The sequence below is a fragment of the Leucopleurus acutus genome, assembly GCF_964270905.1.
Source record: "Leucopleurus acutus genome assembly, chromosome: 5".
NCBI lineage: Eukaryota > Metazoa > Chordata > Mammalia > Artiodactyla > Delphinidae > Leucopleurus > Leucopleurus acutus.
The window spans coordinates 109,200,001-109,218,654 of record NC_139147.1 but is presented as its reverse complement, the minus strand read 5'-3'; the positions used below and the strand labels follow the sequence as shown (position 1 = coordinate 109,218,654).

The following is an 18,654-nucleotide window of genomic DNA, read 5'->3' as shown; positions in this document are numbered from 1 at the left end:
ACCAGGTCTCAACCCCAGGTCTCCTTCAACTTGGTCTAGCACTGTTTTCTCCTGCACAGAAGGCCTGTCTCTACACTGCTCCTTTTCCTATGACTAACTTTGACAATTCTTACCTAATATCCTCAACTTCTAAATCAAGGGCATTAATAGGAACTGCAAGCCTGATATGATAGAGGTTGCTTCAAAGCTCAGGTATGATACTAGGTGCCTGAGGATATGAGTTTAGATACAAAGGATTTACATCATGCGAACTGAGATTTTAAAAGGCCCCCAGGAGGATGAGTCTTGGGTCGTTTTACATAGTGAGGAAGCAGAATAACTGGTAACAAATGGATGAGCTTAAGTTAAGTTTTAGCAGAGGGCTTTTTTAAAATGTATGATTCACAGTTGTTAGGGGGTAGATAACAGAAGGTAGGAATGGTATGTACATTTAGAAAACCAAATTGAGCTTCAAAATTCAAAGGGTAATGAAGAGGAAAATAATGAAGATGATGGGAGAAAAACAGAATCAAAGTAAGGGAAAGACTTAGGTTTAAATCTAAGAAATGGGAGAATGGGAGTAGGTCAAAGGAAAGTGTCAAAGAATAACGTTTGCTTAGCAAACAGGTGACATCAAACTGAAAAATTTTCATTTAAGACGAAATATTAACTAACCTCCCAGTAGTAACTCAGAACACTTATACTTCTTAGGTGATTCAAACTATGATTATAGGAGATTATACCTTAGAAAGTAAAAACTGGAAAATTAGTCTTATTTCTCCTAAAGTTAAATAGAAGTGATTTTTCAATCGTAAATGTCTGTTTCACATTTTGTTCCCTTTATAACATTTGAATATAACCAGCCCAGTTCTTTCAAATTCAATTGTTCCTCATAGAGTTCAGGAAGGACCTCATTATATATGATACCTGGGAATTAAAGGGTGACCCAGGACCAGGGGAAAAATAACTGAAGAATCAAAAGAGTGAAACATTTGGGCCAATTACTAGTAAGTACCTGAATCTCATTTTTTTCTGTTTTCTGGGAATACAGCACCCATTGCATGAGCTCTATTTCTTTTGACTGTGAACACTGCTCTGTGCCCCACAAAATATTTGGCCAGAGTTCAAAGAAATGAATAAATGAGTCCAAGGATGGCAGCATTTTCATCCTTTTATTTTATACTTCTTTATCAAAGCATCTCAAAGACTTCTCCAGAGAAGAAGCAGATACAAGCAGACACTAAGCAGGAATATTCTGCAGAAACAAACCCTTTTGGGTGAGCCTGTGTCTGCAAGGCCTTCAGTGTCAACACACAAGCTGGCCTTGACAATTGGTTTGGGGGATCTGGGATTGGTAAGACAGAAACAGAGGCTGACTCAGATCAAGAAATATACACTACTTCTGATTCCATGCTGACCTGGCCCTGTGACAGTGGGTCACTTACATCACCTCTTGGGGCTTCCATTTCTTCATGTATAATGTCAGTGAGCACAACTAGATGACCCTGAAGCCCCTTCCAACTGTAAGATTCTATGAAAGGAAATACCATTCTCTCTCAGTAACAGTACACATGGTATAAGATATAATTGCAGGTAAAAGTATTCTGATACCTCAAAGTTGTTGTTCATAACTGAGACGTGAGTGCCCAAGAAAACCCTGAATTAATGATTCATAGCCAATACATGATAAATTTAAGAAAAGAAATAGTATTTCTGCAAAGAAAAACTAGGAGAGTAAAAACTGAATGAAAAGTTACGGCCTAGTATTGTCTAATCAAAAAACTTTAGAAGAGGGCTTCCCTGGTGGCGCAGTGGTTGAGAGTCCGCCTGCCGATGCAGGGGACGCAGGTTCGTGCCCCGGTCCGGGAAGATCCCACATGCCGCGGAGCGGCTGGGCCCGTGAGCCATGGCCGCTGAGCCTGCGCCTCCGGAGCCTGCGCTCCGCAACGGGAGAGGCCATAACAGTGAGAGGCCCGCGTACCGCAAAAAAAAAAAAAAAAAAAAAAACACTTCAGGAGAATGTAAAGCATTGAACGGTATTATTTAGCGCAGGGGTGGGCAAATTTTTTCTGAAGAGGGCCTGATAATAAATATTTTAGGTTTTGCAGGCCATTTGGTCTCAATTGCAACTACTCTACTATGCCATTGTTACACAGAAACTACCATAGACAATACATAAATTAATTGGCTAAAATTTCATGTCACAAAACTTTATACTTCTTTCGATTTTTTCAACCATTGAAAACCCATTGTTAGCTTAGGAGCCCATATAAAAAGGTGGTGGGTCAGATTTACCTATAGGCTGCAGTTTGCAGGACCCCTGATTTATAGGGAAGGTGTAAGGCTTTAGTTTACAACACCCATAAAGTCTTCTACAGGTAATAATTTCCCAAGTGGCATTAAGAGGTAAGGTGGGGGCACCAAGGAGGAGAATGATCTGATGGAGGAATATGCCAACATCATCATCTTTGCATGCTGGGACCATCGAGTTTTCAGACATCAATCTATCTGAACAGGAAAAGCAAAAGATTTGCCAACCCTTATCTCTCTTTAGCAATAACAACAGCAGCTACTGTTTATAAAATGCTTAATATGAGCTGGACAGTGTTCAAAGCACTTTGTGTATAATCAACTCATTTGATGGTCACACAATGACATAGGGCAGACACCATCATTATCGTCATCACCATGTTACAGATAAAGACTCTGAAGTAAAAGAGTTTAAGTAAGTCCCCCAAAGTTACATAGTACACGGCAGAGCTGGGGCTGGACCCAGACAGGGCAGCACTGTCTTGCTCCTTAACCACAATACTGTATTGCTTCTGATAGACCCGAGTACTTCATCTACCTCCATTCAACATGGCCACACTGCAGAAATAACTTCTATTTCACTTTACACTGGATGGATTTTTTTCACACAACTATTTAAGATTCATTATTCTCATTATTCATTCACAGTTGAAATTTTCAGGCCTAATTGAAATGTAATGATAATGAACATATCAGCTCTGTTCTCCTCAATTAATGTTATTAAATTTACATCCAATCAAGGATGTCATTTTGATATTAAGACATTATCTAAACCCCTATCCAATTCTGACAAATCTGTATGAGAATGGTTCTCTGACTCAATATAACATTCCCTATTTTTGACATCAGCTTCCTCTTCATTATTCATTAATTTCCTGTTTCCTTTTCTTTCCTCACTGACATAAACATCAACTCTTCAATATTTCTTGTAAAATTGTTCCCCTGTGTGGTTCTGGGGTACACTCGGTTTCCAGATAGCATATTTTCAGAATATGAAATTCCTCAACTGTCAATCTGATTAATTCAAATATGAAAACTTTCTACTGCCAGTAAACATGGACAAACAAATCATGTTAAAAAAAACTATTCACCTAAGCTGGTAAAAATTCAAACTACAGTATTGTAACTTTAGGACATTAAATGTAATCCCCAAGGCAACCACAAAGAAAACAGCTATAGAATTTATATAAATGGGATTTAACTATTTTAATACAAAAAAAGAAGACACAATGCAAGAAATAAGAGACCAAGAAAGCTATAAGGCATAAAGAAAACAAATAGCACAATAATGGATATTAATCCTTATCAATAATTATTTTAATGTAAATGAATTAAACTCCCCAATCAAAAGACAGATTGACAGAATAGATAAAAACTCATGACCCTACTATATGCTGTCTACAAGAGACTCACTTGAGATCCAAAAACACAAACAGGTTGAAAATGAAAGGATGGAAAAAGATATTCCATGCAAATCATAACGAAAAGAGAGCTGGGGTGGCTATATTAACATCAAACAATAGACTTTAAATCAAAAAAGGCTGTAAGAGACAAAGAAGGATATTATGTATTAATAGAAGTCTCAATACAGCAGGAAGATATAACAGTTATAGACATTTATGCATCTAATGACAGATCATCAAAATATATAAGGCAAAAATGGTGAAAATTGAAGAGAGAAATAATTCTACAATAATACTTGGAGACTTCAGTACCTCACTAACAATAGTGGATAGAACAACTAGACAGAACTAAGGAAATAAAGAATTTAAACAACACAATAAACCAACTAGATCTAACAGACATATACAGACACTCTACCCAACAATAACAGCATATACAGTCTTCTCAAGTGCACATGGGACATTTTCAGAATAGACCACATTTGAGGGCAGCAATTAAGTCTCAATAGATTTAAAAAGATAGATAGCAGAAAGAAGGAAATAAGAAAGATGAGAACAGATATGAAGTAGAAAAACTGAGAAAAATCAATGAAACCAAAAGTAGTTTTATCAAAAAGATCAGTAAAATTGACAAAACTCTTGTTAGATGGACGAAGAGAAAAAAAGACTCAAAGTACTAAAATCAGAAGTGAAAGTGGGGACATTACTACTGATTCTACAGAAACATAAAGGACTATAAGATACTACTATAAAAAATTATACACCAAAAAATTGAATAACCTAGATGAAATGGACAAATTCCTAGAAATATAAAACCTACCAAGACTATATCACAAATAGAAAATATGAATAGATCTATAACTAATAAGAAGATTGAATCAGTAATCAAAAATCTCTCAACAAAGAAAATCCCTGGACTTGATGGTTTCACTGGTGAATTCTATCAAATATTTAAAGAACAAATACCAAAATCCTCAAATTTTTCCAAAAAAAATTAAAGTGGAGGGAACACTTCCTAACTCATTCTATGAGGTCACCAAAGGCAGACAAAGACACTACAAGATAACTACAGACCATCATCTCTTATTTACACTGATGCAAAAATCCTCAACAGGGGCTTCCCTGGTGCGCAGAGGTTGAGAATCTGCCTACTAATGCAGGGGACACGGGTTCGAGCCCTGGTCTGGGAGGATCCCACATGCCGCGGAGCAACTAGGCCCGTGAGCCACAAGCACTGAGGCTGTGCGTCTGGAGCCTGTGCTCCACAACAAGAGAGGCCGTGATAGTGAGAGGCCCCCACTTGCCACAGCTAGAGGAAGCCCTCACACAGAAACGAAGACCCAACATAGCAAAAATAAATAAAAATTAATTAATATATATTTAGCCTGAAATTTAAAAAAAAAGAAAAATCCTCAACAATATATAGTTGATCTTTGACCACCAGGGGTTTGAATTGTGTGGGTCCACTTATATGGGAAACTTTTTTCAATAAATAAGTACTACAGTACTACACAATCTGCAGCTGGTTGAATCCACAGATGCAGAACCTCAGATACAGAGGGCCACCTATAAAGTTATACTCAGATTTTCAACTGCTCAGGAGGTCTGCACCCCAACTCCTGCATTGTTCAAGGGTCAGCTGTACTAGCAATACAATTCAGCAGCATATTAAAAGGATTATACACCATGACCAAGTGAGATTTAGTCCTGGAATTCAAGGATGGTTCAACATATAAGAATTGATCAAAGTAATATGCTGCAACTACATAATGAAGAGAAAAACCACAATCATCTCAATTGATGCAGAAAAAGCATCTGACAAAATTCAACACCCTTTCACGATAAAAACACTCAACAAAATAGAAATAGAAGAAAACTACCTCAATATAATAAAAGCAATATATGAAAAAAACACAGCAAATATTATATTCAATAGTTAGAGACTGAAAACTTTTCCTCTAAGATCAGGAACAAGACAAGGATGCCTGCCTTCACCACTTCTTCTCAGCATAGTACTAGAAGTTCTAGCCAGAGCAACTAGGCAAGAAAAAGAAATAAAAGGCATCCAAATCTGAAAGGAAGAAGTATAATTATCTGTTTGCAGATGATATGATCTTACACATAGAAAACCTTAAAGACTTGCAGAAGAGTAGAGCAATACCACACTTCTCACTAATTTCTTTTACTTTGAAAAAGTTATTTTTCATAAAAATACATTAACATGTAATAGTTTATTATAATTTTTAGTGAGATATTTTTGAAATTCTCAGATTTAATGTCTTATATGACAAATATCAATAGATTGAACCCACATAAAAACTCTTTGGGGTCTTCAGTTTTTAAAAATGCAAAAAGAGTCCTGAGATCAAAGTCCAATTATGTTAATTTCTCTTGTCAGAGGTTGGTTTAGGAATGGGCCTGTAATAGCATTTCTGGCCACTGATGAGAGGTAGTCTTTTGTGGAGCTCCTGGGAAGTTTTTCTTTGCTCTTAAAAAAAAATGGGGGGACGTTTATGAGAAGAAACTTTGTTCCCTCTGGGCAGGACTTCTCTGTGTTTAGAGCTGCTGCACTTCTCTTTGACCAAAGGGTAGCCAGCTAAAGGACCAAGCCAACATGCTGAGAATGGCAGAGTCTAGGTCTCTAATGACATTACCTAGGTCTCTAATGAGCCACTGAATTAACTAACCCTGAAACCGCTCTATCTCAGATCTCTTGTTCATGAGAAAATGAATATTCTTTATTGTTTGAGGCACTGTTAGTACGGTTCTGTGGCTTGCACCAGAAAGCATTCTCAATGATTCAGTATTTGTTTTTTATCAAATGTAAAGGAGTTAGGAACCAAACTAGCAGGAAAAAGCACAGAAAGTTAATTCCTATGTTTATGTTTTGTTCATTTATGAATCCCAGTTGCATTTATCTGCATGCTGTGAATACTGATGAAAACATCATGGCTCATCAGCTTAGACCTTTACACTGTCAACATCCTTTCAGGGGCTGAATATTTCCAGTCTGCTCCAACAATGCCCTTGGTGAGGGATTATAGCTAAAGCAGCACAAATTTACCACCACTCTGGGAAAAAATTAGGGTGCACATTCCAATGACACCCAAGGAAGGAAGTGGTACTATTTCCTACGTGGAGAGGGGGAACATGTATTCTTAAGACCATTCAAAATGTGAGGAAGGGAACCAGAGCGGTCAACGAACCTAACACTCTCACTTTACAGATAAGGAAACTGAGCTCAGAAAGGCCATACATGTCACAGATTGTGAAAGTAAGTCCAGTCCCCTCAGAAGAAGTCTGCACCTCAGTTCACGCAAGCTTAAGTTTCTACGTGTTCTATGCATTCATTTACTTGGGGTGGGAGTGAGGAGGGGACAAAAAGATACTAAGGGTAAAGAAAAAAAACAGCAATGGGGGGCTTCCCTGGTGGCACAGTGGTTAAGAATACGCCTGCCAATGCAGGGGACACGGGTTTGAGCCCTGGTCCAGGAAGATCCCACATGCCGCAGAGCAACTGAGCCCGTGCGTCACAACTACTGAGCCTGCGCTCTAGAGCCTGTGAGCCACAGCTACTGAAGCCCACACATCTAGAGTCCGTGCTCTGCAACAAGAGAAGCCACCGCAATGAGAAGCCCACACACCACAACGAAGAGTAGCCCCCACTCGCTGCAACTAGAGAAAGCCCGCACGCAGCAACAAAGACACAACACAACCAAAAATAAATAAATAAAAATTAAATTAAATTTAAAAAACAGCAAGGAAAGTGGATTTAAGCCTCAAAATTATGGGAAAAAAATATAGTCTAATCCACACACACACACACACACACACACACACACACACACACACACACTCACACACACACTCACACACAGTTTAGAATTAAAGTTCTAGGGAGGATATTGGTCGTGGGTCCTCTGCCTTTTGGCAAGGGAATCTTCATCACTGATGCCGGCCATCAGGTACTTGAGGCCTGTGATCCAGGTGCGGGCCTCCTCAGGGTTGGAGGTGATGAGGTCCAGGGACTCCATGTGGTTGCCATGGTAGATGGTGAAGCAGCAGCTGGGATCAAAGTTCCCCTCAGCCTGTCTGTGGAATATTTCAGACTGCCGACCCTCGGTGACTTTGTAAATGGAGTCAATAAGTACTGTGAGGAAAGAGATACACAGTTATGTGGCAGGTGAAGATATGTAGGGAAAGCAAAATCATCTTAAAATTTAAAAATAAAATTCATTGTCTGTGAATTGTGATATTAAGCCCGAATGTGAAATACAAGCTCTGTCATTTCCTGCTAGTAACCTTCTCCATGTACCACTTTACTCTCCTGGACAGCCAGACAACACCCTCCTGGGTGTTGCGTCAGGGTATTGAAATTTATGATAGGAAGACAGATATGCCCAGCAGGACAAGAAGGTTGGTAGAAAAGGGGGCTATGAATATGTCAAATGTATAGTTTATACGTTTATGCCAGGAAAACATACAAAGACCTAGAGCCAACTTTGACGTTTTACAATATGCATAAAACAGCCATTAAAAATTGAAGGGAAAAAAAAATTTGGTGGTAACCAAATAGGGTAGCTAAATGTGATTGGGATTTATAGAGAGAAAGCTATGAGGGTAAAGGCAGAGCGGGGCTTAGAGAGGCGGAGGGGAAAACACAGTGGCAGCCCAGGGAAAGAGACATAAAGATACAGAAACATGAGGCCCGCTCCACAGATGTTAAACAGGCCATTTACACTGGACTGAAAAGCTCAAGAGGGAGAGTAATGGGAGATAGATCTGGAAAGAGATAAATCGAGCTGGAGGCTAGATTATGAGGAGCTGAAGTAACAGACCAGAGATTAGCATTATTTAGGTAGTGGAGCAATGCTGCCAGTGTGTGTCACAGAAGCACTTGCAGAGCGGATTACTTTAGACTAAGACAGTATTTTTTGGTTTTTTTGCTTGCTTGTTTGGGGGCATGAATCAGAAGGGTTGCAATCTTACTGATTGCCCATATACACCGTCCACGCCTCTGCTCTGCCTTAATGGCACGTTCCCAATTTGTCTTTCTAACTCGTTCTCCACATGACTCACAGGGAAATGAGCCTATGCCCAGCCCCCGGGCAAGTTCTAGTGGGTCCAAGCCAGTGGGGTGGCCCCACTTCTATGTCCTATGATTGCTTTAGGTTTGGGAACATAACCCAGTTCTAACCAAGGAGACATGGGCACCCTGCTTTGAGAGAAGGGTGTGGAAAGGGGTTCTTCGCTCTTGAAAAGGAAGCACTGAAGAGAAGGTCCCTTTCTGCATCTTCACCATCCTATCAGTTGTGAAGCCAGGTTGCTGCTGCCTCGATTACAATGTCAACACGCAAGGGACAGAGCCAAGGGCACTCAGGGAAAACAGAACTAGAGACTCAATGTCCCATGCCTGAGGCTGGCCAATCTGAGTTTCTTGTTATGTGAGAGAATAAATTTGTGTATCATGAAAGCCTAATTAGTCGAGGTTGTCTATGAGCTGAAGAGGAAAGCATCTTATCTGATAGGGGCAGAAGAAACTAGCAAAATGGAGCTTAGTTAGGAGACTTTGCAATGGGCCACCGGAAAGGTGAAGAGACCCTAGACGAAGGAGACTCCTGTGAAAACAGGAGGGAGAGAGCAGATGAGAGAGACACTACAGGGGACTCAGCAAGGACTGGGTGCTGAGTGTAGAAGGTGTGGGAGAGAGGCTTTACAGAGGAGACAGATCAACGCTACTTTACTTGATATCACTGAAACAATTTCGTTAATTCATTCATCAGTTAACTGTGCTCAGAATATGTCAAAACACTTTAAATCCCACTGGATTTATGATGTCCTTTACTTTTCATAGGAAAATAAAAGAGGTCAAGTTATAAAACCTCATATCCCAACTACAAAAATATGTCTCCAACACAGGGGAAATATTACCGTTTACAGCACTCGTGGATAAGAAAACTTTTTATGGATTTAAATTCCTCCAAAGAATTAACAAAAGTAAAAATGGTCATCACTTATTCTGTCTCTTCACATTCTCTAACAACTGACCCTAAAACTTGCAGAAATATGAAGTCTACGGATCTGAAGCTTCAGAGCCCACCCAATAGAAGCCATGTGTTACTCTGTCAAGCCGAACAGAGAATTCAAAAGTTAGTCTTACTTTTTGCCTTCTCGCTCTTCCTAGAGGGTCTCCATCGGAGGCGGGTCCTGTGCTCATCCAGGTAAAAGAGCCGGACGAGCCCTTTGGTCCCACGCTTCAGTTTGATCATCTGTGTCCCGGACTGCATGACACTCATGCATCTTTCAACTGCAAACAAGATTAGAGTACATTCAGCTCTCACACAATGCAGGTGAGTCCTGGTGTACAGAAACCTTACTGTCAAATAAAACTTCTGATCACACCCTAAAGGCTCAAGATCCAGAAGACAAATTTAGAAGAGGTAATCTGAAGAGACAGTTGTTAAAGCATTGATTCGTCAGGCTTAAACCAGTAAAAAGCCTTACTGATAGAAAGAAAATGCTACTTCTAGATAAACAATGCATTACTGTTGAACAAAGCGTCTTTTGCTCTAGCTGGCAACATGCCTTTTGGTATAAGATCGATGATAATTTGGTGCTTGAATTTATGTTCATAAAACAAGTTCTCAGGCTTCATGTTAAAACTTGTGAATTTTTATATAGCCAGCAGTAAAAACATCTTATGATAATGCTTCAAAATGCAATTAGCAAAAACACGACTGGCAAAATGTTTTAACAATTGTTGAAGTTGTATATGGGTTCACATTATAATTTTGGGTATGCTTGAAAACAGCTAAATAAATGTTTTAAAATGTGATGAGGGGCTTCCCTGGTGGCTCAGTGGTTGAGAGTCCGCCTGCCAATGCAGGGGACACGGGTTCGTGCCCCGGTCTGGGAAGATCCCACATGCCGTGGAGCGGCTGGGCCCGTGAGCTATGGCCGCTGAGCCTGCGCGTCCGGAGCCTGTGCTCTGCAACGGGAGAGGCCACAACAGTGAGAGGCCCGCGTACCGCAAAAAAAAAAAAAAAAAAAATGTGATGAGGAAAAAAATCAAGTTTTCACAATTAAACATAAAATATTTGTTAATGAATTTAGCTGCTAGGATTTTCTAAGTAGAGAAATAACTTGGTGATTGAACTCAGATAAAATCCAAATCACTTATTATCCAAGTTAATGCTATCATTTAAATTCTCCTCTTTGAGATGAACCTTGATGGAAGTAAGCATCTGTATCTGTTGGTGTTGTCTGTTTCCCTTTCTTTGTTAATTGCACCCATTTTTCCTTTGGAAATACTTCTTTCCCATTCCATGTGCCTTTGGTGGCCCGTCAATCACCCCAAGCAAGAAATGGCCACCTGACTTAAGCTGAGAGCAAATCTGACTCCCTTTCAAGGAACATGCACCCTGAGTAGAGCACTGAATGAAAACAGAACTGAGTCATTTCAAAGTACAAGATTTAAGAGACACTCCTGGTTGGCCATCCCAAGACGTTACAGTTGTCACAGTTACTCTTCCTGAAGCTGGCAAATGATTCCATTTTCCCCTTGGTTTTCCAAGTTATACAATACTCTTCCAAACGCCCTTTTCTCATTGCATCAGCCAGAAACAGCTTCTGTTTCACCGACTAATATACATAGGACAGATGCAACCATTAAAGCACTAGGAACAACTGGCTCTGAGTACCTACCTGATCAAGCAGCCTACCATTAGATAAAAGAAACGCAGTAAGTCAACTCCAACAATGTTAGCCTTCGGCTTCTTTGGCTAACTTGTTTTTACTAGGAAAAAACCTGATCCCAAAGCTTAACACCGTATGCACAGAGTACTCAAGGTAACTTCAACATAACCAACTTCCACTATTTCCTCCATGCAGAGTCTTTCCTTCTCCCAAAGAAATCAAGGAAGAACTGCACAAAATCAAGCATGGTTTGGGGATTTGATTCTGCAAGCAAGGTGAAGTGTAGGTTGCTCTTACCCATTTCATATGACATACCAAATATACAAGTAATAAAATACTGCTTAAGAAAAAAACCACGCAAACTTAAAATGTTTACTTTGAAGACCAGAACAAAATCTGAGATTTGGTTTCATGCACATTAGTAAATTTACCTACCACTGAGCACCATTCATTTAGGTAATGAAAGCCACAGATATGAATTCTTGACAGTCACCCTGACCATCTCACACCAGTAATTAGAGGGAGAACAGAAGACAGCCAGTGTATCAAGATTAAATCATCAAGTCTAACCACGCAAGCCAAAACTCCCAGAAAAATCTATTAGAACTTCTTTGGCCACTGACCTTAGGTCACATCAGTAAGGAGATATTCACAGTCACCCCCTGCACAGGGCTACATAATGAGGTGAAGCAGAGAACAAGGAGACTTTGACTTAAAGAGGTTAACTTTCAAGAGCATGAAACCTTTAAAAAGATAACTTATAAATGGTAGTTTAGAGCTATGATTCAGAACAGTGTTTGGATCTAGACTGCCTGGGATAGAACTCCATATCTGCCACTTATTAGCTGTAGGAGGTTAGGCACATTATTTAATCCCTCTGTGCCTCTATGTCTTTGTGTATAAAACGGCAATAATGTTACCCCTTGAAATGTTGTTGAAGACTGAATGAGTTAATTCATGTAAAGTACTGAAAATGGTGCCTGGAACAATATAAACACTATAAATGGTAGCTATTATTACAGTTTTATTACCGATATTTTAAAAAATAAATGCCAAGACAAAAATACATGAGAGTCCATAGTAAAAAGAGAATACAGTGTGCTGGGATGGGGTTGAGTGTAGTAATAAAACAGTGTCAATGGAGGCTTCGGGACAGGAAAGAACAGGGGTATGATCAGAGGATAGGAAAAGATGGTCCTCTGTCTATAGTGACCTAAAAGGGGATTAACAGGATATTTGATTCTTTGGGCCAGATAAGACTAGGTGTCGGGGGTTAGGAATGCTGGCCTAAGATTGAAATCCAACAGCAATAAGAGAGAGACTCACTCGATATTTCTGAGCAAAGGAGTAGTGGGATAAAAAAACATAATTCAGGAAGATGTCTGTTTGGGAAGAGAGAATAAAATGAACTGTTTATACCAGAACAGAAAATTGAATTAACTGTACCATCAGAGATCTAAAGCAAAGACTACAGACCTACGGAAAGGACCCTCTATATATCTGACATGGTGCCCTCTACTTTATTCACACTGCCCCTTCCTTCCCTTTACTTTTCACAGTCCCATTTCTTTTCCCTGAAATGGAACTGCTATGGCTACAATATTCTCAGCATTTTAACAGGAAAAGCACAGCGATATAAAAGTTTAATCACTTACTTGAGCTAATAAATACCGCCTATCACTTAGCATCGTCCAAAGAAACCCAAACATTTTAGAAAGTGGAATCCAACCCCTTAGAGAGGGAGTGTGTTTGAATAATATATTAAATATTCGCTAACTTCACATTTATCCCACCAACTCATCCGTGGGCTAAAACTCCAGCATTATCCGTTGCCATGAACAAGTACATATGATCAAAATATACTTGGCAGAGCTAGGGTATGAATCAATGTCCTGCTTAAAGTGTTTATGTAGTCGCTTTATGCTTTCTCCATGATGTTCCCTATCACACAAAAAAAGCCACATAGTCAGTCACCTTGAAAAAAATCAAGTCTAGTGAAGTCTTGAAAGTCATCTAAACCCATTTTCTCCCTTCCTCAAACGAGACAGTCCATTGGAGCTGTACAGCTAACCAGAGAAGGAGAACCCTCCTTCTTTCTAACTCATTCCCACTGGGTAATAATCACCCATGTTGGAGACAAAATATTCTTCCAGTGTCAGCTAAACTACTTAAGGGTCAGCATAATCTCTTCGTGTTCTACCTTCAGTTGAGATAGGTAACAGTACCCACTATAAAAGTCATTCACCAGCCATGCCAGATCAGTAGATTCCATAAAATAGGGTGAGAAACAAGGAGACAAAGGCAAAATTCCAGGGGCAGGAAAACAAAGAAAGAGTGCCAGAGGCTTAGGATGATGTAACCTCATCACACACATTTCCACTGCTGCAAGGTATCCGGGGAAAGCCTGCAAATGCAGGTTACAGATTCAGGCAGCTACAAACTATGTCTCTGATATCACATTCTCCCTGTGGTACCCTTAATATTTTTAGAAAAGAAGTTTATTTGGATATAATGCAGCAATGTTCAAGAATATTAAGGGAGAAACGCCCATGAGCCCATTACATAACACACATACTGTTTTTGTCTATTGTGCTCCAGGCCTCAATATGAATACATAGCTGACATATTTGTTGCAATCATGATATTTCAGCCATTTGGCACCCTGCTTTTTTTTCATTTGTATTGTAAACAGCTTTCCATGTTTTTACAGACTCTTAATAATTATTATTTTAATCACTGCATAACAGAATAGTATAAATATTTAAAGAGCAGAACAGATGAGTAGAGGACTACATTTCTAACTTTACTACATAATTAGAGTTTTAAAACTCTCAGAGTCTCATCTGTAAAATAAAAGGCATAACAAAGTGGTCTATAAGGTCCTTTAGAATTCATCTCTTTAAAGGGATTAAATCAATCATTTCTGCCACAGTTAGTTTAAAATAAGTAAATTTCCTTAGGGTTTATCATTTCACTAAGTCCCTCAAGCAGAAAATGCTGTTAAAAAATACATTTCCTATTTGAAGCATTGCAGTAGAAAGTATCATTTGGGGGGAGAGATGCCTAACATTGCCACTAAGTCTATATGGCATCCAAGTGGGTTCAAGTCTTTAAGCCAAGGTCGAATCAGAGAAAATCACATTCTGTTAGGAATGCCATACATGCCACCTGATGACAGCTTTGAGATATAACTTACATACATTAAAATTCAAATGTTTTAAATGTACAGTTCCATGGCTTTGGCATATTTAGAGTTGTGTGATGATCTAATTTTATTTTACTTTTTTTTTTTAAATTTTTTTTGGGTGCGTTGGGTCTTTGTTGCTGCACGTGGGCTTTCTCTGGTTGTGGTGCGCAGGCTTCTCATTGTGGTAGCTTCTACTGTTGCTGAGCACAGGCTCTAGGCGTGCAGGCTTCAGTAGTTGCAACACATGGGCTTAGTAGCACGTGGTGCCCTAGAACACATGGGCTTCAGTAGTTGCGGCATGTGTGCTCAGTAGTTGTGGCTCGTGGCTTTAGAGCACAGGCTCAGTAGTCGTGACGCACGGGCTTAGTTGCTCCACAGCATGTGGGATCTTCCTGGACCAGGGATTGAACTCATGTCCCCTGAATTGGCAAGCAGATTCTTAACCACTGTGCCACCAGGGAAGTCCCTGATGATCTAATTTTAGAAAATTTCCATCACCCCAAGAAGAAACCTCAGGCCCATTTGCAGTCATTTCCCATTTTCACTCACAGTCCTAGACAACCACCAACCTACTTTCTGTCTCTACAGATGGGTCTTTTGCAGATATTTCATATAAATGAAAATCATACAATATGCAGCCTTTTATGTCTGGCTTCTTTCACTCAGCATAATGTTTCTGAAGTTCCTATGATGATTGTGTTCATTTGCTTTGTCTTCTCTTTCGCCTTCTTCCCTGACATCACACAAAACTCTTCCACTGTCACTTAGGGTAAAAATGATGCAGAATGGGAGACTGGCTGAATAAAATAATATAAACATAACAAAAGGCAGTACTATGCAACTATAAAAAATAATAAGATCTCTATGAACTGATACAGGGTTTCCAGGAGATAATAGTAAGTGAAAAAGGCAAAGCGTTAAGTAAGCATATATACATTTATAGTATGCTACTTCTTGTGTAATAAAAAAGGATGGGAATTTTTTAATATACAAATATTGTTTATCATTACAAAAAGAAATATAAGAAGGATAGCCCAGAAAACAGTGAAGCTGGTTACCTATAAGGGTGGGAGAGAATTGAGTGAAGAGGGTAAGGAAGGGACTGATACCGCTCGTAGGATCCTACATGTTCAAAGTTAAAATTGAATCAGTGAGAATGAGAGGAGTAGAAACAAACACAAAAAGTAAACAAATTCATACACACTTAGACACGAGTATTCGTGTATGTATTTGTATGCTTGTGTGTACATATACACAAGCATACAGATCTTCTATTTCCTAGATCTGTTCTCTAAAAGGCCAAGAAGCAAAATCCCCTCCAATAGTAATGAGCACACCTGGTGCCCTGCTCATTCTCTGCTCTAAAGGTCACCTTGAGACAGTTTCTCACATACAGCCTCATGGCCATGCCTGTGCTGAGACCATACAAAAATATCACTTGCACTCTCTTGTAAACACATCTATTCTGGGACACTGACCAACAAAAACTGTGCGGAGCGGGCAAAAAAAAAAAAGTCCAGATCCTCTGCAAGAGAATCTTTTCAGCCAAAAGGTACATGAAAAATGTGAATTGATTTCTTGCCAGCTTCCACAGATCAGAGTAAATCTGTGTGGCTGAAAGGGATTAGTTTCTGAAAACAATTTCATTTCTATATGGAAACGGTACCAAACAATGCAGGTAATGTTTCTGTCAAAGGAAGGAAAGGGAGATTTCCTAAAATCATCAGAGCAGAAGTAAAGGGTATACTTAAGTCTCAGCATAGACCAAAAACATATTTTGGGACCTGGTACATAGTGAATCCTGAGACACCTTGTTGATGGGCTGGATGACAGAGTCAGTCCAGATTTAGGGACAGAAGGAGGGGTAGCAAAAAGAGCTCTGGTTTGGGTTCCGTCACTAGCTGTGTGGACTTCAGAAGGTCACTGAGTATTGCTGATTATCCTACTTCCCTCAACCTAAAAATACATTTTTCTCTAAGTTCTGTGATCTGGCTGATCTGGCTTTCACAAATATTATTTTACCTTTCGATAAGCTGAAAGCCTAGTTCAATCCAAATGCCTATTAGAATAACTTTAAAGGAAAAAAAAAAGCTGATTAACATCTGAATCTCTGACTACAGATATGAATTTTCAAAATGATCTTTATATAAAATATAACTGCTCTCACAGGGAATGGCTTCCACTTGAAATGCTCTTTCATGCCAGTAATAAGGCCTTAAAGTCAAATAATATCAGCTTATAAGTGTGCTTACAAACAGCCGTGGAGACTCCACTCTTATTAAGTCATGATTCTTCCCAGTGAAGAGCAAACAATGTGAAGTTCATTGATTTTTTTTTTCATTGCCTAAATCACTCTTGTGTAGAAGACAAGATTATTTGAAAGGCTTTTAGAAATTAATTGATTAGCAGTAACATTCTAGAACTTGTTTGCAAACTCTATATACACATAATCACTATGTTTGCAAAGTTGATAAATACATATGGGAGGATTTAGGTCAAAGAAAGGGTGAAATGAATTAATCAGTAATTTTTTAAATGTCAGAACCTTTTTTCTATTTTATTACAGCCTTTAACATGATACTTTCTTTTTTAACAAGACCTGTTTTATATTCAACAATTGTTTCTGGTCCATAATTGTTAGCCCCGGGGAACAATTGAAATACAAACAAGAATTCATAACAAGATCATTTTGTTGGTTTTATTTTAATGTTATCCCATGAGGAAGGGCTATATGAATTAATTTTAAAATTCTAAATTTAGTTCCATCTGCTATGTAAAGAGTTTTCTAAGTCAACATAAGATATGACAATATCTTGTCACCATTCAACAGTATGGTTTGTATACATAATGTATATGTATGTATGTATATATACACATACATAGACTATAGATCCTGTTCTGTCATTTATTTAGTGATATGAGATTGTACTGAATACTTGGGAGCAAAATTCCCAAGCCACAGTAAATACCGAACTGTATTTATAAAGACCATTGCCATCCAGCAAGGCTCTTTCATGGTTCTTCACCCTGGCTGCACATTAAAATCACTTGGGCACTTCCTTAAAAGTGTTGATCACAAAGACCCACCACATACCAATTAAATCAGCATCTCTCAGGGTACAACTGGACTGGGCATCTATTTTGTTTGTTGATTTGTTTAGTCCTCCCAGGGATTCTACTTGATATCCAGAGTGAAGACTACTGACATATATTACGTGACTTATTCCTCTTAATATCTCTTTGTAGTAGGTAGAGATAATTAATTGCCTCTCATTATAGAGTCAGAGAAATGAAGAACCTGTCTGAGGTCATAAAGCTAGGAAATGGCAGAGCCAGGTTTGAAATCAGGTGCCCTGAGCCCTGGAGCAACTCTCATTCTGTTCCATGATATGGACTGCCTACCTTCAAGTCCTGTCTAGGCTGCTAACTGGCTCATCATTGATAAGTCTTTCCAACAGCTTTGCCTCCAATTTTCTCATCTATAAAAACAAGGAATCTGTTTGCTGGTTCCTTAGACCCTTTCTAGCAAATACTAAAAATCTATAATATACCAGGTCTAGCTTTTGTAAACTTTATCACAGTGATACTACAACTTCATGGGAATGACAGCTCTAGTAAGTAGTATGTAAAAATAACAATAAAATAGGGGTGGGATGCAAAAAAAATAGGGACAATAAGGAATGGGGGTGGGGAACGTGGCATGGATCAGGTGAACTCCAGAGAAGACAGAGTTTGAGCCTGACCCCTGATGAAAATAATAAGAGCACTTGGTGCATTTTTTATATTGCTCTTGTTCTAGGTCTGTGCACATTTTTTCTTCCCACTTAGAGTATGCAAACAGTAGCTGTGATTACTTTAAATGAATGACAAATACTCTGTTTACCACAGTAAAAATTAGACCTTGACATTTCTTTTTAGTAACTAGAAAGCCAGTTTCATTTATTGCTTACTCCTCAACTTAGTTGTTTCCTTGGTGACACTGGACAAGGGGACTTAGTGAGGCTTAACCTTCCCTAAAACCAGTAAAATATTTTCCCTTAGTTCTACAAAAACTGCCATGTCAAAGCAGAAAAGCATCTC

General features: G+C 39.0%; 1 protein-coding gene across 1 annotated transcript in view; it reads right to left on the bottom strand.

Moving 5' to 3' along the window:
- Positions 1-18,654, bottom strand: part of PLCH1 (phospholipase C eta 1) — a 235,274-nt gene that overhangs the window by 99,897 nt on the left and 116,723 nt on the right. The window contains exons 4-5 of the mRNA XM_082840361.1: positions 9,853-9,999; positions 7,598-7,842 (exon numbers count right to left, since the gene is read on the bottom strand). Coding sequence (XP_082696487.1) covers positions 7,598-7,842; positions 9,853-9,999 — 392 coding nt within the window. The remainder of the gene's footprint in view (positions 1-7,597; positions 7,843-9,852; positions 10,000-18,654) is intronic.